This window comes from Sander vitreus, chromosome 12, assembly GCF_031162955.1.
Source record: "Sander vitreus isolate 19-12246 chromosome 12, sanVit1, whole genome shotgun sequence".
Classification (NCBI taxonomy): Eukaryota; Metazoa; Chordata; class Actinopteri; order Perciformes; family Percidae; genus Sander; species Sander vitreus.
In genome coordinates this window covers 20937572-20962491 of record NC_135866.1, presented here as the reverse complement: position 1 = coordinate 20962491, position 24920 = coordinate 20937572, and the positions used below count along the sequence as shown (strand labels likewise).

The 24920-nt window shown below is 42.4% G+C and overlaps 3 protein-coding genes across 9 annotated transcripts; 1 reads left to right on the top strand and 2 right to left on the bottom strand.

Moving 5' to 3' along the window:
- Positions 1-630: 630 nt before the first annotated feature.
- czib (CXXC motif containing zinc binding protein) lies at positions 631-4539 on the bottom strand. Its single transcript, XM_078264934.1, has 8 exons — positions 4492-4539; positions 4309-4392; positions 3966-4022; positions 3793-3874; positions 3671-3702; positions 2430-2507; positions 1615-1680; positions 631-930 (listed from the first exon to the last, which is right to left on the bottom strand). Exons 1-8 carry the CDS (start codon positions 4495-4497, stop codon positions 853-855), a joined length of 483 nt encoding a protein of 160 aa, XP_078121060.1. The 5' UTR covers positions 4498-4539; the 3' UTR covers positions 631-852.
- A 551-nt stretch (positions 4540-5090) lies between these two features.
- On the bottom strand, positions 5091-13061 carry uck2b (uridine-cytidine kinase 2b). The gene is made up of 7 exons (XM_078264528.1): positions 12931-13061; positions 10668-10827; positions 9762-9858; positions 8622-8764; positions 7792-7889; positions 7295-7343; positions 5091-6571 (listed from the first exon to the last, which is right to left on the bottom strand). The coding sequence occupies exons 1-7, from the start codon at positions 13033-13035 to the stop codon at positions 6435-6437; spliced, it is 789 nt and encodes a 262-aa protein (XP_078120654.1). The 5' UTR covers positions 13036-13061; the 3' UTR covers positions 5091-6434.
- On the top strand, positions 11999-24915 carry aldh9a1b (aldehyde dehydrogenase 9 family, member A1b). 7 transcript variants are annotated; one of them, XM_078264525.1, is made up of 12 exons: positions 11999-12016; positions 13630-13845; positions 14596-14741; positions 15005-15134; positions 15497-15631; positions 17351-17547; positions 21162-21302; positions 21403-21591; positions 21843-21930; positions 22023-22164; positions 22628-22740; positions 24137-24915. In XM_078264525.1, exons 2-12 carry the CDS (start codon positions 13668-13670, stop codon positions 24229-24231), a joined length of 1554 nt encoding a protein of 517 aa, XP_078120651.1. In that variant the 5' UTR covers positions 11999-12016; positions 13630-13667; the 3' UTR covers positions 24232-24915. The 7 variants fall into 7 exon arrangements, with proteins under 7 accessions (XP_078120651.1, XP_078120650.1, XP_078120648.1 ...); XM_078264524.1 differs by lacking the exon at positions 11999-12016 and adding an exon at positions 12259-12359; XM_078264522.1 differs by lacking the exon at positions 11999-12016 and adding an exon at positions 13310-13444.
- The last annotated feature ends 5 nt before the right edge of the window (positions 24916-24920 follow it).

Below are 24920 nucleotides of genomic sequence, written 5' to 3'. Positions count from 1 at the left end.
ATTACGCGATGTCCCTCCCCTCTCGCCATCTTCACGGGGGTTAGCGCCGCCCAGGACGGTTGTGATTGGTTTAACGAAATACAAAGAAGCCAGAGCGTTTCTTTTTTCTTCTTATCCCAGAATAGATAGGTGGTGTAGCCAGACCATACTCCTCGGATGACACGAAGCTGTGGAGATAGAGGTCTGGCAATGCCGGACTACTGACACCGCAGTGGCCTGTCTTAATTCTTTTATTTTTTTCACAGAACATAAATGAGCATGAGGTATGTGATACAATCCATGCCCCACCATTGTACGTTGATAGCAACGTCTGGACAGTATACGGTATCTTGAAATGCTGACAGAGTGAGATCTCTTTTTTTCTTGGCTCCCACACAGGTCTTTTAAATCAGCTCCTGTTGCATTTAGTATTTGCCAAATGGGACATCTTTGCTCAGTCCAGTTGAATTGAAGATATTTCAGTTTCTTGTAACCACAGCTGTAATAAGTAATACGTTGTTCTGGACTTTGTCGTCTCACAGGATGGTTTTGCTATAATAGTGTGTTACTACTACAATTCCTACTAACCATTTAAAGTGGTACTCAAATGTGCAAAAAAAGTAAAATAAAAAAAAATAAAAATACTCAAAATTGTCACCTTTCAATTTTATTGAAGCAGTAAAAACAGCCTTTAACATTTTGATTATCCAAGATGTGTATGGACAACCTGTGGTAATAATCTAAACCTGTTACTGTTCATCATCAACCAAATCTCGCCACCTCAGCATCTCTGATACCAGCAAAGAGGCCTGAGGATGTTTGGCTGTAGTGTTCATTCATCCACCTCTGAGGCTCGATCATCACATGACGACATCAGCACTTGATGAACTGGTGTGTGACCTCATATATTCCCACCGACTCGCTGACTTTCTCATCGTAGTCCGTCCAGTCCTAAGATTTACAAAACAAGGGTTTGTCAAGTTGCACAGTAGTAGGGCTTTGATTCCGAACTTCGTTATTCAAATATAATTTGAATATTTTTTAAAATAATGATATTCGATTTTTCGATAGATTTGCTGACACGGTTCGTTTGCGAAAGATGCATTTTAATCCAGGGTTGACTTTTAATTAAAAACAGTGTGTTTTTCTTCTAAAAACATCATTGCCTGCCTATTGACATTGACTGATACACTGCCCTCTGGTGGACAGAACATATACAACTTAAGTTTGATACCAATATAGGTCTTACTGAAGGCATTTGATGGTCAAAATATTATTAATAAATATTTGAATATATTTGAATATTATTATGAATAAACAAACAAACTTCAAATATGATTTTTGGGAAAAAGTCAAAGCCCTATTGCACAGATACAGGAGGCTGTCACATCATGTAAACACGGTTGGGATTATTGAAAGACATTTTTGGGGAAATTTAGGAAATCACCGACTGAAGCAGAAATGAACCTGCAACTAAATAACTACTGGAATTAAACTCAACACAAATTTATGATATCCAACAGGGTAGTATCGAAGGTTGAAATTCTGTTTCAAGATAATTATTCTCTAAAAAGTTGAGCAAAGACAAACAACAACATCTAAACAAAAACTGACACTCTGAGGTACAAATCTTACTTTTTCTTGCAGGTTGATTTCAGGAAACTGTGTTCCAGACTCGGCTCCTTGCGCAGCGAAGCCAGCCTGGAGTGGGTTACATTAAAAATTGAAGAGTCACATTATATTACAATATTGTCCACTTCATGGATTTTGTCACATTAAGTAGACTGTCTGGCTCAGGAACAATATACTTTTCTTCCCACAGTGAATATCTTGACTTAGCATGGAGCACAGGAGCATCTAATAACATGAATCGATTTCATCTAATTTAGGTGTGCCAATAAGCTGCTCCAGTAAGTCAGTATGCTTATTACTAGGGCCAAGAAATGGACACCCCTAAGTGGAATGCAGCAATTGTGTTTTGCAACCGTGTTTGGTGGGCCAACTGTCAACAGTAAAAAAGTCAAAAAACGTAACCCTTTTCACTGTTGACATATGTTTTTACTTACACATTTATTAGGCTATTTTCACAGAAGACATTTGGACACAGTTACTGTAGGAAAAGAGCAGGTGTTTTTTTTTCTCTCTAAAAGTTAAAATGTCTGCTGTACCCCCCCCTCCCCCCTTTGTTTTCTCTCCTCTTTATCTCTTTTAATTTGTCTACCTTTTTTTACGTTTACTTTTTGGATGTTATGTGTCCTTACTGGTGTGTGTCTGTCAGTGTGCATGGGTCTGTGTTGTTTGTCCCCATCTGTTTTGGACCTGAACTGGGCTGGTTTGAAGGGTGGGTAGGGGACTGGAGGGGAAGTGACATGCTGTTTTAACTATGCTTTGTTATAAAATAATGTAAAAAATGTCTGCTGTAAAACTTGTATCTGTTCAAAGAGTCTCACTTGAGGTTGGAAGTCAATGGGCTCCAGACCTCGACACTCAAACTGCACCATCGTCTTGAATCTTTCGCTGTCCTCTGCCTTCAACCCAGCAAACATACAGCACCATACAGAGAGAGAGAGAGAGAAACACATTGTTAATGGCTTGGGGGAAAGCTGCACTCCACAAACAAACAAACAAACAAACAAACAAACAAACAAACAAACAAACATTCATTGTGTGTCATTGTGTTGGTCTATGTGACAGATTTTCTGCATGTGTTAAAGGGGATTTCTAAAAATCTTTTTGAGGTGCTTTATTTTCAGAACTGAAGAGACGCAACAAAAAACTTCCAGAAAAACAGGTTCACAAATGTTCGAGTCTGTCTTAAAGGAATATACGCAGCTCCCTGTTACCTCAATGTATCAAGAACTTTCTTAGTTTGGGCATTTTTTTGTTCACTGGGAAAGCATGCGAGAAAAACAATTTTTTCTTCAAGAATTCAAGGTAACCGGGTGAGTAATCGATCTACAAATGATCATTTTGAGGCTGAAGTGCTCCTTTTTTTAAGATAATTTTTTGGGGCATTTTAGGCCTTTATTATATATGATAGCTGAATATGTGAAAGGGAAGAGAGAGGGGGAATGACATGCAGCAAAGGGCTGCAGGTTGGAGTTGAACCTGAGCCTTGGTACATGATGTGCATGCTCTACCAGGTGAGCTATCCAGACGTGAAGTACTCCTTTTCACATCTGGATAGCTCACCTGGCACATCGAAAAACGTTTTGCTTGCTTGATCATACTGACAAATTAGATCCCCTCCTAAAGAATTTTCTCCTTAAAAACAACCTAAAACTACCATCATTCTGTTGTTGCTTAGTGCATTTAAATCATAAGTGTCTGCCTAAAAGGGTGGTTCTGCAAATGAAAAGATGAGTGAACTGATAGAACAAATAAGTGGACTGTCTGGTTACATGAAACCAGACTGGTGATGTTGGGCTGGGTATCGTTTGGATTTTTACGATTACGATGCCAAACCGCTAGTGTTTGTAGTGTGATATTTTCACGTCCGTTTCGGAGTGACAGGAAAAATATTTCAGTCGACACATTAAGTGGAACCAAAATGAGGAACCAAAATTTGCATTCTAATCCGGTCCGATTCTTACCGGTTGCGTAGGAACCGGTTCCATAGTGGAACCGGGTTTCGGTACCCAACCTTAGTGATGTGTCTGTTTCAAAGTATAAGTACAAGATGTTTGCTTACATTATACGGTTTGATTGTGTCTCCCAGGATATCTGTAAGGAAACCGTTAACATGTTATACTTCCACCAGAGTTTTAACCTCAGTAAAAGACAAAGGGAGTCAAATGGCATGTTAGCTCTTACCAATTGAATTTTCCCTGGAACAAAGTTTACACTTCTGCACCATGCTGGCACTGCTTCTTCCTCCTTTTAGTGGCACACTCTCCTATGGAATCGTTAAAAAAAAACTAAAACAGATTGGATACTGTGTGTGACAATGCGTGCAGAATGTGCTAAACTGTATGAACACCACTTACCACTAAGGTTACATACTGCCATTTATCTGGGATCTCGCCACAGTTTCCACACTTCAGCTACATTGAGGAAACAATAAACAAAAACATTGTTAGTGTGAGTAAGAGTGAGTGAGTGAAAAGTATAGGAGACTAACTTTTTGTCTAGGGGCAGCTAGTGGTGAATGGTGAACAGTGTGCCAACATACTTAACATTTACACAGTGTAAATGTGTTTCCTTATTTAGTTTAGTACGTTTCCTCGGACAACGAGCAAGGTACAATTATGACCACTTCGAACACAGAGAGGAAGATGAGCTATACTTAGGTGAACTAACGTTAGCATGCTAACTTGACAGCCATCCTACCTTCAGAAACCAGCGGAAGTCGTCGCCCAATGGTCTCACATTGGTGACATTCTCAAGAGTGGCTTTGAACTGGAGCCCAAATTTCTGTCGTGCATATATGACAAAGGGAGATATTAAAATTCACGCAAAATTAGCTAAATGTATTCACTGTTTACATCAGAAACATGCTGCGGCAAAACATACCCCCATCTTCTTCTTCTTCTTCTTTTTAATGGCCACTTGCAACCAGACGGAGCACTATCCCCCCTACTGTGCAGGCGTCACATATTCGCTGTTGCGTTTTTTAGGTGTAGGGATGCATTTGACTTTGTGTCCCAGTCTTATTCTGCTAAACTGCTTTGCTTTAGTAATAATGTAGCTAAAAAATAATATTGAGACACATGCATCGTGCTTGACATATTAATACATTGGTCATTTTATACCGCATACAGTAGGCTATGTCTTCCCATGCTGTTGACAACTAAACGTACTCGGCTATTTTTCCCAGTAATTTTTAGTATTCAGGCAAATTAGTTAATATAAATGTTCATATATCCGTCAGAACTTTAAAGAATGACTCCAGCAGCCATTTGCGTGCGCCATCTAATGGACACAATAAAGCAAAATGAATGACCTACTTATTGGTACGATCGGGACCATAAGTCTATGATCGGGACCCAATGCAACATTGCAGAGAGAAGCCACCTTTGCTCGCATATATGCGACACTAATGATACATTCATACATGTAAATCTCATCAAAGCATATCATTAACAAACAAATAATCACACACTTCAAACAGAGACACTCAGCTGCATCAGTTTATTAACCATTAAGCAATTGTCTTAATGTCATAAATCATCCAACAACCCGAGAACATTCCATAGCCTACAGTACAAATCTCCTGGTACAAATCAGCCATTCAATACACTATACACAACAAATACAGCGGAATACAAAATTGATTCAACATTTTTTTTTTTATTGCAACCTTAAATTAAAGAATGGAAACTGGCTTCTGGAGTGGATACTACTGTACACGTTAACCTGAGGCAACTTTGCAGAGGCATTTCGGTAGGTCTTTGTGATGAATAGCCACACACCTGGTGAAACTAATATTGCTGTGGCATTGAACACCCTTATCACACCTTTTTCTGGCATTTCAAATGAAAATGCTATTGCGAACCTGAGTATACATGTCGTAGCTTAATCTTATTTAACAGGGCTGATTCTGCCATGTGAATTCTAGCAAAACCATCTAAAATGGGGAACATTAACCCTCTCACTGATAGTTATTTCATTCTTATTCATGGAGGAGTGCTTGTATGAATTAATTTTGATTGGGAGTCATTACCCCATCAGTATTGGAATTCATAATTATAAATTAAAATGCAACCAAAAGTTTAACAATACCAACAACACTAGACTGGGTTAATACAGTAGTCAGCTGAGCCTTACAGCCTTTGGCTTCATTTGGCTGGCGGTGACATTATTTTGTACCTGACCATCAGTACAGAAAAATAATGTAGTGAGTTACTGCAGCAGCGGACATTATACAGTCAGTGAGGTGGACAGTTTGTAGTACACAGATCTCTAGTGTAACGCATTATAATAAACAATACAGTGAGGGAACTTAACACTGAAAGGATTGGAAACACTCCCCAAGATTGTCAGTACAAATAAAGAGAGCAATCCTACTTTCAACTCATCTCCTAATCCACATCCTTCTCATTTGGAACCCACCCAAACCTTTATCAGAGTCCCCTACCATTAGGGGTTCAAGTTTTATCAGACATAACAAAAAAAAAAAAAAAAAAAGTTTCCCCTCTTTTATTCATTAGCGGCATGAATTTCCATGGAGCAGCAGGGGATACATAACAAAATTTAATCTGGGAGGAAAATGCATGGGGGAAATTTTAACCCATGGTCTCATCACAAGAGCTTCTCTTCCTGACAAACAAAAAATCTAAATCCCAAGTTAAACAATTACACTGAAAGTAACCAATAACAAGAGTAGTCATAATAATAAAAGGCATTTCAATTCTTTTTGCATCTCCTTTCTCTTAAATACAGTGATGCCAATAGGCATTATTTACAGTGTAACCCCCGACACCCCTCTCCCCCCTGTGAAGAGAGGTGCGACGAGGTCAATGAGGCCGGCTGCTGGACTCTGAGGTACGCCGCTGACGTGGAGTACTGTGGCCGTTAATGCAGCCGTTGTGGCGCTTGCTTAGGCCACCGTTCAGAATGTCTTGGATGTGCTGTACTATCAAGTTGATGGCCACTGCAGGAAACAAAAAAAGAGAGATGGTAAGAAGACTTTAAAAAAGTATCAACATCAGTCGAACCAGAGATATTCTTTATTCCACACACTGTCACACCTGGTACCTACTTTAGCAGAAATAAGGAGCTGGCTACCTGTCGGGTAAGCTCACTTCTTTCTAACTCCCAACACCCAGATTTTATTTCATTTTCAAACGTGTAGTTTTCTAACCCAACTGACACTTATCAGACTTCAAGCAACTCCCTCTAGAGCAGGGGTCTTCAGCCTTTTTTTAGGCCAAGGACCCCTTAACTGAGAGAGAGAGAGACGGAGCAGAGATCCCCTACTACATATATCGTATAAAATGAAGTTGCATATTACACTGGGCCTAAATAACATGTAGGGCGGCCTAAAGCCTTTTTGCATAGAATATGAAGCTATTAAAATAGCCTAATAATTGTCGCCATGATTTTATAAATCATGTTTTAATGTTAAAAACATACATGTGGCACAGTGGATTAACTCTGTTGACAGCTATCTTAGTGACTACCATACCAATACGCCAGTAAGCCTATCATCAGTGGGGATTTATATTTGCTAATAGGATTTTTTTGTTGTTGGGAAATCTCTGTGTGTGTGTGTGTGTGTGTAATTCCCCTTTAACAAAACACCTTTAGCAGACACCATTCCCAGCCTGACCAACACAAATGCAATATCTGCATACTGTAGAATATTTGTCCTTACCGAGGTTATCAGCTCCTCGTGGAATAATCACATCTGCATACTTCTTCGTCTAATAGAAATAAGGTCAATGCTCAAGTTACTAGCAAAAAAACATTTTTCTCATCAGATATATAGTGCACAATAGAGCCTTGGCAATACTTAGGGAGCTTTAAAAATAAAATACACTGACCAATAGTAATAAATGGACAAAGATTTCAATAAGCTTCCCTTAAATTTAGTTATTCATAAATTGTGACCAAGAGATCACCTACAGTTAAAAAATAAAAAAAACTCAGTGCTCCCTGGTAGACAAACAATGTAATGCAACATTTTCTTAATTACCTTTATATATACACACACCCACACGTCTTATAGCCTGTGCTACAATTTCTTGTTTTATACATTTAACCAATTGATCCGTTTTAAGCTAAAATTGGCCGATAATGTTGGGCTTCCCACTGTATCAGTTGGGCTCTACTGCAAAAACTACAGATGCTTGTAGGATACGAGTCACTTACTGGTAAACAGAACTCCTCAAATGCTGGTTTCACAAACGTGATGTACTGAGCCAGCACTTGCTCCAGCTCTCTACCACGCTCACTGATGTCTCTAAGAACTGAAACAGAGAAAACGCATAAAAAGATGGACAATGATATATATTAGTTATTAGCCATTTAACAAAATGACAAGTTGGTGCACTGCTCTACAACAGAGATGAGTCTAATGAGGGTGGTTGTTGTCCATGACACCACCCTTATTGGACTCATCTCTGGTGGCGATGGGTGTGCCTACAGGTGGGAGATTGACCGTCTGGTGACCTGGTGCAGTCAGAGCAACTTGGAGCTAAACACTTGTGGAAGAACGCAGAACTCAGCCCCCCCCCCCCCATCACCCTGGGAGTCCTTCTGCCTCCTGGGCTCCATCACCTCCCAGGACCTCAAGTTGGAGCTGAACATCAGCTGCCTCATCAAAAAGCCACAGAGGATTTACTTCATGCGGCAGCTGAAGAAAATCAACCTGCCAAAGACAATGATGGTGCACTTCTACACTGCCATCATCGAGTCCATCCTCACCCCCTCCCATCACCACCTGGTACGCTGCTGCCACTGCTAAGGACACAAATCTTTTGAAACACTCCCCTCTGGCAGGAGGCTGCAGCCCAAAACCTCCCACCACAATGACAGTTTCTTCCCGACTGCAGTGGGCCTCATCAACAATGCCCGGGACCCCCACTAACTGACTCTACCCTGCAAAAAAAACAGTACAGCCTTCTTTTCCCTACTTTGGCAATAAATCTCATTCATTCTGATACACCGCTGTGTTTTTTAACCCAACTCTCACTACACACCTCGGCGAGAGAGCCGCGTGTCTGGATCCGTGTCGACAAAAAGCTTCATCTGGAACAGATCTCTGATTTCCTGTGAGTAGAACATGAGGATGCCCTCAAACAAGACCACATCAGCTGGATAAACCGTAATAAACTCCTCTTTCCTGGAACACACAGAAGAGTCATCAGCGACTACAGTCAGACATGGTGTAATGCAAAGTGAAACTGATTACACAGTTAAGTTAATCAGGAACTGGTTTAACATGACTTGTATTGGTACATCAAGGGCCTATTCTGCAAGAACACAATGATGGGTGCTGGCCTGAGGCCCGTTTCAGAAAGCAGGTTTAGTGAAAACTGAGTCCGTTAACCCTGAGATGAGGGAAACTCTGGGTTTTCCGTTTCAGAAAGGGAAGTTAATCAAACCTGAAACTCCAGCCCGTTTCAGAAAGAGAGGTAACTTAACCTGTGAACCTAACCTGGTCGGGAGCAGGTTTTCTTCAATAAACCGAGTTCCTCTGTCATCTCCCTCTGACACAGCACTCTCTAATTTCCTCATTATTCAGTCTGTATCAGGCGCATTTTGGTGCAGTTTTGTCATCTGCATGAATAACAGCAGGGTTGGTTTATTGACTGTTAGGTAACGTAACATGGCATGTCCTTTTTTTCGACGATCCCGTTGACGAACAGGGAGTTAAACATGCGTCGGGAGATGATACTGAGGCCCTGACTAAATGTATTTTCATTTCCAGATAACTACCTATTTGAGCGGTATCGTTTTTCTTTACAGTCTATCAGATATGTACATAAAACGTATCCGTCCTCACTAACTTCTCCCATCGTGGACATGCTTTTACATCCGAGCAGATTCTGTGTGTCGAATTACGTTTTTTTGCAAACGACAGTTTTCAACATTGGTGAATTGTACTATCATGGCTCCATTCATGCTGCCTTTTCATGGAGGTGGTGCAGGCGCTTACCTCCAAGTCAACCTACTCTGGGTTGATTGAACTAAATCCAATCAGCTGTTCTGGAACCGAAAACTCATCTCAGGGTAAATCAACTCAGAGTTCAGGGTTAGACTCACTTTGTTAAACCTCCTTCCTGAAACGGGCCCCAGATGGCAACTGTGAATGTGCAACAGGCACAACAGGTGCTCACCTGGAATGATTGACAAAATCATAAACTGGTATCTGGACCGTCTCCCCCTGGAGGATCTGTTTGAGTGTTTGCATTATCAGCTCACTGTCGAAGGCATCTGAGGACAAGAAAAGGAAAACGCTCAGTTAGGATCTTCATGAGATGTCCTATTACAAAGCCCCAGTTAAACCAGCATGGTGTGCGCCCATGGACACGTGGGACCCTGCACTGCACGTTTGGTAACCCAGAAATCCCTCTGTGTAACAGGTGTCGGGTTCAGTCTCTGAGCCTTAAAACAGCTGCCTGTGAGATGCTGCTTCTGAAAAAGGTCTGCTGACTGTAGGGATTTCGAAATCAGCTCAGAAAGGAAGCAGGAGCATGAGGGAGCAAAGTCAGACTCCAAAAATGGAGTCTATGCTTCTGCCAAAAACACACTGGAAGAAATTATTGACGTGGCAGAAATGCACGCTGCTGAACACAAGCCTGTTTCAAACATTTTATATCGTCATGGCAAATTGCAAGTTATTGCCATATAAGCCTTAATGTATCTGTGTAGTGCTAAAGCAACCTCAGCTGTTACTAATTCCACAAATTATTGCATCCATTTTCATACCATATCAATGTGGTTATAGTCAAGTATGTGGAGAATTTCAAAACCACACACCCACAGTGAAACTCCACTTGCAGAATAAAAAAAAAAAAATATATATATATATATATATAAAAATAATAGAGCGAGAGAGAGAAACCAGATTCTGCAAGTGGAGTTTCACTGTGGGTGTGTGGTTTTGAAATTTTAAATACTGTACTTTTGAGGCAACTGAAATCTGTTAAATGAATAGCCAACATGTGCCTGCTGCAAGCCAGGCGGAGGCGATATACACCATACAGTGCCTTAGCTGTGCCAACTATTCAGTGTGTGCATACCTGGGTGATCGAAGTTGAACTGGCCCTTAAGTGCCTTTGCCTTCTGCTCTGGAGTTAGCACCTTGTAGAAGCTGTCCTGGCTGAGGATCGCAACCTGCCGTTGGTGGTGGTCGATCTTGTTCTGGCCTAGCAGCTCCATGATTTTCTCACAAACTGACGACTGCAGAAACAGACAGAATAGGGGGAAAAAAAGTAATGCCAGTATTTTTCACAACCGTAAACCCAAATATCAGTACAAACTAGCTTCAATTCCGTCCACATAGAACAGAATTAACACGTGTATCCAGTCACATTCACACAGAAAAAGTGGGTGGTTAATTTCCCCAACATGTGTGAGGTCAACTAACACAATTATAGGTGAAATGCCCAGCAGCCCACCATGTTTGTCCCCACTGACCTTCCATATTAAATGAATCTCATACCCAATGCTGACTGGGCATTCTCCAGCTGCCGGAGGCTCTGTTGCCTTTGTGTCCATGAAATTGTGCTACAATGAATTTGGACGTCCCCACTACAGAGCTGGGAGGTTGTGTCAACACATCCAACAATTTCAGAGGACCTGACTTGGAACACACCAAAGACCCAAATCACACATTTAATGAGTCAATCTCCCGCATCATTTTGAATGCTCAAACTCTAGATTGACAAACTGATAACTAATCCATAAATAAATCAGATAATCCATTACTTGTTAGTCATAAAATGAAAAGCAATAGCTTCACTTTTACAAATGCCAAAAGCTGGCAATTCTCCATTTCCTGTCACTGTGTAACACTTGATTTTAAGACAGCTACATTGTGTTGTATAATATAATGTCAATAAAGATAATTTGGATACTGATTGATGGGTGTTTGTCCTTTATTTATTTATTTATTTTTTTTTTTATTTTTTTTTCTTCATCAATCTATCCTTAAATCATGCATCAGCAGTGAGGCCAATGATAATATAACAACTGCATTGCTGATACACTGTGCTGTGGGCTTCTTTCAGACCAGGAAATAAGACAACAATGCTAAACAGTATATTTATACAGCTTTCACTACTTTGGATGCTCGGAGCAGCCATGTTGAATCAAGAAGTCAGAGTTGGTCAGGTTCTCCCGACATTGCGGGGGCTTAGAAATTCCGACTCTGCAGTTCTGTTCTAGACAGGTAAAAGTAGTCTATTCTGACTAGAAAACAGTAGACATCCCTTCCTCCAGTCCCTTATGAGGGGCTTTCCGGAAGCAAAACACTGTACAGCGTGCTGAGGCTGATATCTGGGACAAAATTGGGAGGAGGGGCTAACTGGAAGAACGGAAGAGAGGAGAGTGCCCTCATATCCACTTATGTGATGTACCTACACTGCAAGTAAGACCAGTTAGAGCCATTAAAAAAAAAGTCTAAATATTCGACGCTTTAGTTTTGAAGCTAGCTGCTTGGCTGTGGCTACTGATAAACTGGGTCACTGCCAAGCTTATCAGTTCAACTCGTGTCTTCAGATAGCACGAGGTGTGGTCTTTGGCACCACTGGCAGGTCTCACCCGGCTCATAACAAAGAAATCCAATGACGTATTCGAAAATACCCACGTCTGTGTGCTCCTACTTTATACAGTCTGTGGTGCGCTTCCGTTAGTTTAGCACTGCGGTAAAACGGTAAACGATCAGATTAATGAGGCTATAAGTTTAACTAGCGGGTTGTTAAAATAAAAAGGTCGGTTCCTATTAAGTTAATCTCGGCTACTTGCATACACACTGATCAGTATATTTACAAAATCATATCCTATCGTCAAAATCAGATTTTGTATTTATCTGTGTTTTGTCTTTACAGAACAAAGGACGTGGGCGCAATGGTTTAGCTAGCTCAACGAAAACTTTCGAACTAGCTAGTTATTGTTTAACGTCAGCTAGGACAACCGGTAAATTATAGATAACGTTAGAATGTAATTTAATTTAGCTAACGTTATTAGGTCAGCTAACATCAGTGTATTCCACGTAGCTAGTCTAACGGTATTTGATCAAGCTAACGACCGCAATCAGTAAAAGGGATTTTTTTTTTTATTCAACAAAATCCAAATCCAATACAACAGGCGGTGTATGTAAGCGTGCCAAGTGAAACCGGCTGGTTAAACAGATCAAAACTCGTTGCGTCGATCAAAACTCGTTGCGTCGCTGAAGCCACGCGGTCAACCAGCCACGACTAACCTCTGCCTTGATTTAGCTTAATCAAACTCAAACCATGACAATTCGCGAAAAACGTTAAATTAGCTTGTTAGGAAGCCAACCTTGCCGCTGGCAGTGCCTCCGGAGACACCGATGAGAAAAGGTTGTCGAATAACGTTGGTATTCTCGCCACGGTCCCTTAGGTGGGTTTCACTGTCTCCGGCCATGCTTGCAGTGTACAGCTAGAGCTGCTGTGCTGGAAGATCATTGAGGGGGAGCTCCTCCCACAACAACCCCCCGCCCCGTTCATTTTTATTCTTCCATTCATTTATTTTTTTATATATTTTTATTTTTATACACGTAACGTTTATATCCGTTTAAACTATTAATATTAATTCATAATTGTGTATATTATCTTACTTTTTCTTTTTTTGTGATTGACAGTAAAAACAACCAACCGTCTGTTACGCTTTGGTGGCTGCGGTTGCTAGACCCCAGCAGCGTACTTGTCCCGCCTCCTGGTTGCTCAACAGCTAAATCATGTAACGTTAACGTTAACCGAACATTTGCTACACAAACAGTTATTTTAGATTCATACCGTTAACCTTAAAATACGCAGTAAGTGGGAAGAAGCCTGTAAGTAAGTTTGCTAAGACTTAAAGACAGTAGTGAAACATGACAATGACAAAGCGAGGAAAAGGTAGCTTGCGTGTACGTTAAGTTGAGTGAAACTCCTGTTGGCGTTTAATGTTGTCGGGTTTGCTTTAATGAAGGGACAGTGTTGCTGCATGGCGTTAACCCACACAATGTATGTTTTACAGTTATCGTCTAAACTTCGAGCAACAAAACCATTTTGAGTATGCTCCAGAGGCTCGCTGCGACCCTGCGGCGGCCCGCTGCTGCTCCCCTCGCGGCAGCGGTACGATGCATCTCCTCGGGCTCAGTAGACATCACAGTCCCGCTGAACTACTGGGCTGGGAAGAGATGGACGAGCAAAGAGAAATGCAACAAGGAAAATGTTTATGAACCTGCAACAGGTAAGCCACGCAATTCTTTGATATTAAAAAAAAAAGTTGTCTGTTTTTTGACACTCTTTCCTAACTGGACTTTGGTCATGCTGTGTAAATGTCTCTCTGGTGGTCTCTGGCCTGGAAAAACAATATCAGGTATTTTGTTATGTTATCTGGACTTTCTGAATACGTTTTAGTCGTCATATTGACTTATATTTACTTATCCAAGAAAAGTAAAATGTGCACAAATGCTTTTTTCAGCAACACACTCCTTTACTTGTTTATCCATAGTGTATCCATTTAGTCGCACATGGCCACTTTCTTTAGATAACCGTTTTATGGTCCCTGAACAGCTTTAGTGGAGCAGAACCAAGACATATGGCCATATCCTAGCAAACAAGACATATGGCCATATCCTAGCAAACAAGACATATGGCCATATCCTAGCAAACAAGACATATGGCCATATCATCATCATATCAAACATCATATTGATTTTAGGCTTGAAACAGGGTTCTCTTTGCCTCTAGCCTGTGTGAAGCCCACTCTTCAGGAACTTCTTATGTTATCATCACTAAGGCCATCGTTGGAAAATTGGAGTGTAAATGCCACGCTACATTCAGTGTGCTACAGCCTTTAGCTTCCAAGCCTAGTCTTAATTTCCTTTTTTATTTAATGCTGACTCACTTTGAAACCGTACAAACTAAATGAACAAACAAAAGTGACATTTTTAACCTGTGTTTAACTGTTCTCACCATCATATGTTTCACTTTTCAGGGCGAGTCTTGTGCCATTTGGAGCCCTGTGGTGCTGTGGAGGTAGATGAGGCTGTGGAGGCTGCCAAGTCGGCCTTTGGCCATTGGAGCAAAATGTCTGGGATGGAGAGGGCAAGGATCATGATAGAAGCTGCCCATATCATAGAGGTGTTTTGGAGTTTTTTTTTTGTTTGTTTGTTTTTAATTCATTTGTATGCTACTACTGAGAATATGTAAATCGGCACAAAGACCACATCAAATTGTTGCATTTGATGGAGGTTTTCTTATTTCATGCATAACTAAGATCTATAGAGTTGGAATCACTGTATACATTACATTAAATGCAAAACAAACAACAACAGAAAAATATTCTTGAGATATTGTGTAACACTAACAAAATGTATTACACTTACCCTAACTTTCATGTACAGAGCAGGAGAGAAGAGATTGCTGAAATGGAGGTGGTCAACAATGGGAAGTCCATCACAGAGGCCCGTCTGGATGTGGACTCTGCCAGACTGTGTATAGAGTACTATGCAGGGCTGGCCAGCACTCTGGCGGGTTGGTACAATACAACTCTTGCTCATTAGTTACATGTTTTCCCACCTTCCAAGGGTCTGGAGGCAGAAGGCACATACAATAACTGATACAGGCATGACAGACAGCAATTTCAATCAATATCTAACTATGTAATCCATGTTTTTTTTTATCACAAGGTTTTGTGGCAAAACCACCCATATGATGGCGCATTAGCCCATTATCAGATATTGGTGAATATTATTGTTTTGATTAGTGTTGTGATCATATGTGTTGATAGAAGAAAGGCCTTATGCAATACATTGTCCAGATTTAAACTATCAGCACTTTTTAAACCAAAATCTTAAAAATGTTTTACAAAATACTTCTGCCTTCCATTTGTCAAGGCCAGCATATCCAGTTGCCAGGGGGATCCTTTGCCTACACCCGCAGGGAGCCTCTGGGAGTCTGTGTCGGCATCGGTGCTTGGAATTATCCTTTCCAGATAGCTGCCTGGAAGTCAGCTCCAGCCCTGGCCTGTGGTATGGGAACTACTGAAGACATGAATGAAGACATTCTTAGTTTTATTACACCTAAATTATTTTACTCTGTCAGCAGCTTTGTTTGTTTATTTGTTATTTAGCAGAATCTCTTAAAAACTATCTTTTTTTTTTTTTTTTTAAGATTCAGTGACATCTGTTAAGAAGTTAGAAAAACATAGAGGTTTTGGGTTTGTATAACACCACAATGTAAGAATTTATAAATCACTATATATTGGCTCATAACTTCTTAACAGTAAGGCTTTAAAGGAACACGCCGACTTATTGGGACCTTAGCTTATTTACCGTATCCCCCAGAGTTAGATAAGTCTATACATACCCTTCTCATCTCCGTGCGTGTTGTAACTCTGTCTGACGCACCCACCGCTAGCCTGGTTAGCACAGATCCTGGAGGTAACCGGCTCCAACTAGCCTACTGCTCCCAATAAATGACAAAATAATGCCAACATTTTCCTATTTACATGTTGCGATTTGTATAGTCACAGCGTGTACAAATAACGTCACATGAGACACAGCCATCTTCTACCTGGGAACTATATTCTCAGAAAGGCGAAGCACTGCTACTTGGGCGGAGTGATTTGCTTGCAGCACCTGAGAAGCCCCGTGGTGAGGAGCAGAGAGTAGCAGTGCTTCGCCTTTCTGAGAATATAGTTCCCAGTTTATATATGGTTAGAAGATGGCTGTGTCTCATGTGACGTTGTTATTTGTACACGCTGCGACTATACAAATCATAACATGTAAATAGGAACATGTTGGCGTTATTTTGTCACTTATTGGGAGTAGGGTTGGGTATCGTTTGAATTTTTACGATTCCGATGCCGAACCGGTACTTTTAAAACCATTCCAATTCCTAAACCGATTCTTGAAAAACTGAAAAATGACATCAACGTGCAGTGAATGGTTAATATGCTTTTATGTCCATTTTGGTGAGCCCAGAGGGAAAATATGGCATTTTAAAAGTAGCCTACATTTACGGTAGCTAGCTAACGGTAGACTACAGAGAGAGTGTGATATTTTTACTTCCGTTTCGGAGTGACAGAGGGAAAATATTTCAGTCAACACATTAAGTGGAACCGAAATGAGGAACCGAAATTTGCATTCTAATCCGGTCCAATTCCTACCAGTTGCGTAGGAACCGGTTCCATAGTGGACCGGGTTTCAGTACCCAACCCTAATTGGGAGCAGTAGGCTAGATGGAGCCGGTTACTTCCAGCATCTGGGCTAACTAGGCTAGCGGTCAGACAGAGTTACAACACGCGAGTCCACCCAAACATCTCCAACAAATTGTATAAAATTTAGTTCATGTGATATTTGATGAACCCGAAAAAAAGTTGTTTTTCTTCATATGCTTTACCATTTCTCTACAATAAGTTGTCAATTTTTTTCAGTCACTCCCTTAAACATACCATGAGTAATCCTGAAAAAAATGAATGCCACTTCACCTATAGATGGCACTACAGCAACATAATAAGCCTAAATGGTTAAAATTTCATCACTCAGGACTCTTTCTTTGCAGAAATCTTACATTTTTGATGCAATAAGCCCTAACATTCACAGTCTAGATATTGTCCCAAAATCACAGCTGCTGTCTGTGCCCTATTGTGCTGACTTGACATAGATATACTCTCTGAGTGCTTTCTAGTTGATTAGATGAGTCAAACAATGAATCTCACTTACTCTTTTGTCTGTCACCTAAAATAGGCAACTCCATGGTGTTCAAGCCATCACCAGTGACACCTGTGACTGCGGTCATGCTGGCAGAGATCTATGCCAAGGCTGGAGCTCCAGAGGGGCTGCTCAACGTGGTGCAGGGCGGCCAGGAGACTGGCAGCTTACTCTGCCACCATCCTGACGTCGCTAAGGTGTCCTTCACTGGGAGTGTGCCCACAGGCAAGAAGGTCAGTGTAATGTACATGGTAGTACTAAAAGTTCTACACGTATTGTCATTCTTGGTGTTATTACTCCATCCATCCATCCATCTTCGTCCGCTTATCTGGGGTCGGGTCGCGGGGGTAGCAGCTCCAGCAGGGGACCCCAAACTTCCCTTTCCCGAGCCACATTAACCAGCTCCGACTGGGGGATCCCGAGGCGTTCCCAGGCCAGGTTGGAGATGTAATCCCTCCACCTAGTCCTGGGTCTTCCCCCGGGGCCTCCTCCCAGCTGGACGTGCCTGGAACGCCTCCCTAGGGAGGCGCCCAGGGGGCATCCTTACCAAGATGCCCGAACCACCTCAACTGGCTCCTTTCGACGCGAAGGAGCAGCGGCTCTACTCCGAGCTCCTCACGGATAAATGAGCTTCTCACCCTATCTCTAAGGGAGACGCCAGCTACCCTCCTGAGGAAACCCATTTCGGCCGCTTGTACCCTGGATCTTGTTCTTTCGGTCATGACCCAGCCTTCATGACCATAGGTGAGGGTAGGAACAAAAACTGACCGGTAGATTGAGAGCTTTGCCTTCTGGCTCAGCTCTCTTTTCGTCACAACGGTGCGGTAAATTGAATGTAATACCGCACCCGCTGTGCCGATTCTCCGACCAATCTCCCGCTCCATTTTCCCCTCACTCGCGAACAAGACCCCAAGGTACTTGAACTCCTTCACTTGGGGTAAGGACTCATTCCCTACCTGGAGAAGGCACTCCATCGGTTTCCTGCTGAGAACCATGGCCTCCGATTTAGAGGTGCTGATCCTCATCCCAACCGCTTCACACTCGGCTGCGAACCGATCCAGTGAGTGCTGAAGGTCACAGGCCGATGATGCCATCAGGACCACATCATCTGCAAAAAAGCAGCGATGAGATCCCCAGCCCACCGAACTGCAACCCCTCTCCACCCCGACTACGCCTCGATATCCTGTCCATAAATACTACAAACAGGATTGGTGACAAAGCGCAGCCCTGGCGAAGGCCAACTCTCACCTGAAACGAGTCCGACTTACTGCCGAGAACCCGGACACAGCTCTCGCTTTGGTCGTACAGAGATTGGATGGCCCTGAGAAGGGACCCCCTCACCCCGTACTCCCGCAGCACCTCCCATAGTATCTCCCGGGGCACCCGGTCATACGCCTTCTCCAGATCCACAAAACACATGTAGACTGGTTGGGCATACTCCCAGGCTCCCTCCAGGATCCTTGCGAGAGTAAAGATCTGGTCCGTTGTTCCACGACCAGGACGGAATCCGCATTGTTCCTCTTCAACCTGAGATTCGACTATCGACCGAACCTTCCTTTCCAGCAACTTGGAGTAGACTTTACCGGGGAGGATGAGAAGTGTGATACCCCTGTAATTGGCACACACCCTCTGGTCCCCCTTTTTAAAAAGGGGAACCACCACCCCGGTCTGCCACTCCTTAGGCACCGTCCCAGACTTCCACGCAATGTTGAAGAGGCGTGTCAACCAAGACAACCCCTCCACACCCAGAGCCTTAAGCATTTCTGGACGGATCTCATCAATTCCTGGGGCTTTGCCACTGTGGAGTTGTTTAACTACCTCAGCAACCTCCACCAGGGAAATTGACGACAATCCCCCATCATCCTCCAGCTCTGCCTCTACCATAGAAGGCGTATTAGTCGGATTTAGGAGTTCCTCAAAGTGCTCCTTCCACCGCCCTATTACCTCCTCAGTTGAGGTCAACAGCGTCCCATCCTTACTGTACACAGCTTGGATGGTTCCCCGCTTCCCCCTCCTGAGGTGGCGAACGGTTTTCCAGAAGCACCTTGGTGCCGACCGAAAGTCCTTCTCCATGTCTTCTCCGAACTTCTCCCACACCCGCTGCTTTGCCTCTTTCACGGTAGAGGCTGCAGCCCTTCGAGCCCTTCGGTACATTGCAACTGCCTCCGGAGTCCTCTGGGATAATATATCCCGGAAAGACTCCTTCTTCAGTCGGACGGCTTCCCTGACCACCGGTGTCCACCACGGTGTTCGTGGGTTACCGCCCCTTTAGGCACCTAAGACCCTAAGACCACAGCTCCTCACCGCAGCTTCAGCAATGGAAACTTTGAACATTGTCCACTCGGGTTCAATGCCCCCAGCCTCCACAGGGATGCACGAAAAGCTCCGCCGGAGGTGTGAGTTGAAAGTCTGTCGGACAGGGGCCTCCTCCAGACGTTCCCAATTTACCCGCACTACCCGTTTGGGCTTACCAGGTCTGTCCAGAGTCTTCCCCCACCCCTTGACCCAACTCACCACCAGATGGTGATCGGTTGACAGCTCCGCCCCTCTCTTCACCCGAGTGTCCAAAACATACGGCCTCAGATCAGATGAAACGATTATAAAATCGATCATTGACCTTTGGCCTAGGGTGCTCTGGTACCAAGTACACTTATGAGCATCCCTATGTTCGAACATGGTGTTCGTTATAGACAATCATGACTAGCACAGAAGTCCAACAACAAACAACCACTCTGGTTTAGATCAGGGAGGCCGTTCCTCCCAATCACGCCTTTCCATGTGTCTCCATCATTGACCATGTGCGCGTTGAAGTCCCCCAGCAGAACTATGGAGTCCCCGACTGGAGCCCCATGCAGGACTCCACTCAAGGTCTCCAAGAAGGCCGAATACTCCGAACTCTTGTTTGGTGCATATGCACAAACAACAGTCAGAGTTTTCCTCCCCACAACCCGCAGGCGTAGGGAGGCAACCCTCTCGTCCACCGGGTTAAACTCCAATGTTGCGGCGCTCAGCCGGGGGCTTGTGAGTATCCCCTCCGGAGAAGAAAAGAGTCCAACCCCTATCCAGGAGTATGGTTCCAGAACCGAGACTGTGCGTAGAGGTAAGCCCCACCAGATCTAACCGGTAGCGCTCCACCTCCCGCACAAGTTCCGGCTCCTTCCCCCACAGAGAGGTGACATTCCACGTCCCCAGAGCCAGCGTCTGCTGCCCAGGTCTGGTCCGTCAAGGCCCCTGACCTTCACTGCCACCCATATGGCAGCGCACCCGACCCCAGCGGTTCCTCCCACAGGTGGTGGGCCCATGGGATGAAGAGATAGGTGCCACGTAGCTTTTTCGGGCTGTGCCCGACCAGGCTGCGTGGCAAACCCGGCCACCAGACGCTCGCTGACGAGCCCTCCATCTGGGCCTGGCTCCAGACGGGGGCCCCGGGCTTCCTCCGGGCAGGGTCACTCCATCTCTACCTCGGTCACTCATAGGGTTTTTGAACCATTCTTTGTCTGGTCCCCTCACCTGAGACCACTTTGCCTTGGGAGACCCTACCAGGAGCACAAAGCTCCAGACAACACAGCCCTCAGGTTCATAGGGATACACAAACCTCTCCACCACGATAAGGTGATGGTCCCCGGAGAGGAGGAGGTGTTATTACTATGAAACATTAAATAAAAAAACACCACAGTCAATCGTGAAACACTTTGGTACATACCTCTCATAACTGGGAATTGTAAGTGTCAAGATGTAGGATTTGTAGATTTAGTGTTAAGGATGTTGAGGTCTGTCTTTTCCATCCTAATCCTTGACATGACCAGAAAAATCAGTGGATGTTCTGCCATGTGACTTTGACCGACAGATTATGGAGATGGCATCCAAGGGGGTGAAGCCTGTGACTCTGGAGCTTGGAGGGAAATCTCCTCTGCTCATCTTTCAGGACAGCGATCTGGAGAACGCTGTAAGGGGAGCTCTCATGGCTAACTTCCTGTCTCAAGGCCAGGTAAATAGTGTGGATATTATACAGTATGTTGTTTATGCTGACACTACTTGTGTCCAATCTACACATGGAGGCATATTTGATTTGATTAAATGTATCACAGGTGTGCAGCAACGGTACAAGGGTTTTTGTTCAGAAGAATATTCTGCCTGAGTTTGTGGAGGAGGTGGTGAAGAGGACACGGGCGATCAAGATAGGAGACCCACTATTGGAGAGCACCCGAATGGGAGCACTGGTCAACCAGCCACACCTGGAAAAAGTCCTATCCTTTGTTGATCAGGCAAAGAAAGAGGTAAGATTATGGGGCTATTATTGTGGCAAAACTATTTATAAATGTGTGTGGAGAGTTGTGCAACTGTATCCCAACTCTTGTGTGTAATCAGATTTGTAAATGTGTAAAAGAATCTCCAAATGTGTATTGAGATTTGTGAATGTGCACAGGAATCTGCAAATGTGTAAAAAAAAGAATCTGTGCGTAATTAGATTTGTAAATGTGTGTAGCAAGTTAAATTAAGACCTTGATGTAAATTGTGCTGTTTCTAGGGAGCTACAGTGTTGTGCGGAGGTGAACCTTTTGTCCCATCAGATCACAAACTCAGAGGTGGATACTACATGACTCCGTGTGTATTGGGTAAGACTTCCACGTATTCTTCTAGCTAACACCATAAATAATCTGAATACAGTTTAGATAGGTGACTTTGACTTCTTTTTTTCCTCGTACAGGTGACTGCACAGATGAGATGACCTGTGTGAAGGAGGAGATCTTCGGTCCCGTCATGTCTGTGTTGTCTTTTGAAACAGAAGAAGAGGTGCTGCAGAGAGCCAACAACACCACCATGGGTCTGGCTGCAGGAGTTTTCACCAGGTGAGTTTGTGGTGAGACATCGAGGGCATTTTCAGAGATTTTCAAGCCATGATTGTCTTTAACCTTTCAGAGGAATCTTTTTATTTGATTGGTTTATTTGATAGGGACCATGCATATTTATGAACATTGTTGTATAAAAACACCATGTAAATATGCCAGAATTAGTAAAAATGACTACTGTTCATCTAATGTCCCTAGGCAGGTAACATAGGACTAACATAGAGACAGCCAGCAGTCATACAGCACTCATTCACTATACATTAAAAGGTACACATAATGGCGACATATACATTGACAAAACAAACAAACAAAAAAACAAAAATCTAAGTGGAAAGCAGCAAAATAACCAGTAGTAAAATATGAAAATGGATAGATCAGTAAAGGAATGTGTCATTTTATATTTTTTTATTTTTATGGACACACAATGTAATGAAAATATCTGTTTTACCTTTTGTTTCTGTAGGGATGTGATGCGAGCCCATCGTGTAGTGGAACACCTCAAAGCTGGTTCCTGCTTCATCAACAACTACAACATCACTCCTGTGGAGGTGCCTTTTGGAGGTTTCAAAATGTCAGGTACAGACGGGTTGTCTGAATGCAACACGCCAAATGTTACTGGCCAATTGTTATTTTTATTAGTATAATTTCAGTCTGCATGAAGCACTATTGGGGTGTTAGGTGTGTGTGTGTATGTATATGTGTGTGTGTGTGTGTGTGTGTATATATATATATATATATATATATATTTATTTTATATAATAAATTATTTTATTTATTTCTTTGCAAAGTCTAATACAGCACTATCCCAAAACGACATCAGTAGCTAATCTAATCATTGTGGAGAGCACTTCCTTATTTAAAAACCTATACACACTCGTATAGGGCTGCAACTAACGATTATTTTAATAATCAATTAATCTGTCGATTATTTTTTCGATTAATTGATGAATTGGATAAAAAAAAAGCATTAATTTACATCAACTCAATACATACTTACATACTTGTTGTTGTTTTAGTTAATAGTTGTGTAAAGGTAAGTAACGCAAAGAGCAGATACAGACTAGACCACACACACACGCAAAGCTTATTCATTAAATTATTACCATCATTGTAGTAAGTGCAAGTTAATTTCATTTATACACCACATTTAAACACAGCTTAAGATGACCAAGTGCTATAAAAGAACTTTAAAATGAAATTTAAAAAGTACAACACACACACATATATTTGTCAACAATAACTGATACGGGACAAAGCACAGAATATATACATGATAACAGATTGAAAAATTAATGGGCCACAAAAGGGCGAGTGAATAAAAACGTGTCTTTAGTCTTGCCTGCTTTACCACTGTTATTAACGCACTAACGCTAGCTTGTCAAGCTGGATAACGAGTAAACACCACACCAGCACCAGAAGAGCTACTGGAGGGACGTTACGTTCCTCACTTCAAAACGGAACAAAAGTAGGATTCTGTAGTGACTTTACCCTGCTGTTGAACTCCCTTCCTTCTCATCAAGGACTCCAACATGTTTACGTTTTAGGTGCTGAATCATCACCGTGGTGCGTCCGTGCCATGTCGCGTTCGCTTATCTTGCAATTAACACGTTTTTGATTTATTTAGTGTGAAATGCTCCCACACCTTGGATGACTTAGGTCATACTGATTTCTCTGCCTCCGCCGTGTGTTTCAGAACGTTACGGGTCTCTCCGGTCTCTCTCCGTATTTCCTCTACCCCCGCTCTGCTTTTTTTTCTTCTTTTCTTTCGCGCTGCGCTGCTCCGCTCCGCGCTCGACTAAATTTTTTTTTATCTCTGCGACTGAGTGGCGTAATAGTTGCACGACACAACGAATCGATAATGAAATTCGTTGACAACTTTTTTTAATAATCAAATTTTATCGATTCATTGTTGCAGCCCTACACTCATATGTCACATTAGTGGAAGTAAACTTCTAATCTCTACATTCACCAGGCATAGGGCGGGAGAACGGTCAGGTGACAGTTGAACACTACTCCCAGCTGAAGACTGTGTTTGTGGAGATGGGAGATGTTGACTGCCTGTTCTAGGACACACACATCAAGAGGAAGGTGGAGCTGTGACAGTGACCCAGAGACTGAAAACCGATGGTCTGGACCAAAACAACACTTCAGGGAAAGACCGTCGTCTAACGTTAGTACTCAAAGTGATGAAAAACAAGCCTGGATCAAAGGACCCTGTCCTGAAAATGAGCCATGACATTGTTTTAATATTTTCTGAACGTGAAGTAAATGTAATACCGAGGCAATCTTTTTATCTGTGGCAAATTTATTAAATTAAAGATTGTTCTTTAGTATTTACTGAACCTTGATTGATTTCACCTTCTAAAGTATATATATGAGTCACATACTGATATTTGATTTTCTTGCTTAATATATTCTTTCATCCATGTGCAGAATAACATTTTTTGATAGAAAATTTATAATTTTTTTATTTCTTGAGCAATGCACATCAATATATTTGTATACATACAAAATAATAAATAAAAAAAATGAAGCATCTTGAACATTGTCTTAATGTATGGTGTATAGATTGTACACTTTATATACCTTTCTTGTACAATGTTTAAATGAGAAATGTGAACGTAATATCCGGCCTTGTGGGTAGAGACAATTATGTAAGGAACCTGTCGAACACATTTTTATATCTAATAAAAACATTAAACGGTGTTTAACACTGCGTTGAAATGAATAAATAGTTCACCTTTGTGTTTACATTG

Excerpts from the sequence above, each read along its gene's own strand:
- czib (XM_078264934.1), bottom strand. Across the intron at positions 1,681-2,429 it reads CCATTGACTTCCAACCTCAA|GCTGGCTTCGCTGCGCAAGG; the intron begins GTGAGACTCTTT and ends AACCCACTCCAG. Across the intron at positions 931-1,614 it reads AAATCAACCTGCAAGAAAAA|GACTGGACGGACTACGATGA; the intron begins GTAAGATTTGTA and ends TGTAAATCTTAG.
- uck2b (XM_078264528.1), bottom strand. The coding sequence starts at position 13,035 with ATGGCCGGAGACAGTGAAACCCACCTAAGGGACCGTGGCGAGAATACC. Across the intron at positions 7,890-8,621 it reads CACGCGGCTCTCTCGCCGAG|TTCTTAGAGACATCAGTGAG; the intron begins GTGTGTAGTGAG and ends TCTCTGTTTCAG. Across the intron at positions 7,344-7,791 it reads TTGAGGAGTTCTGTTTACCA|ACGAAGAAGTATGCAGATGT; the intron begins GTAAGTGACTCG and ends TATTTCTATTAG.
- aldh9a1b (XM_078264525.1), top strand. The coding sequence starts at position 13,668 with ATGCTCCAGAGGCTCGCTGCGACCCTGCGGCGGCCCGCTGCTGCTCCC. Across the intron at positions 14,742-15,004 it reads AAGCTGCCCATATCATAGAG|AGCAGGAGAGAAGAGATTGC; the intron begins GTGTTTTGGAGT and ends TTTCATGTACAG. Across the intron at positions 22,741-24,136 it reads TGGAGGTTTCAAAATGTCAG|GCATAGGGCGGGAGAACGGT; the intron begins GTACAGACGGGT and ends TACATTCACCAG.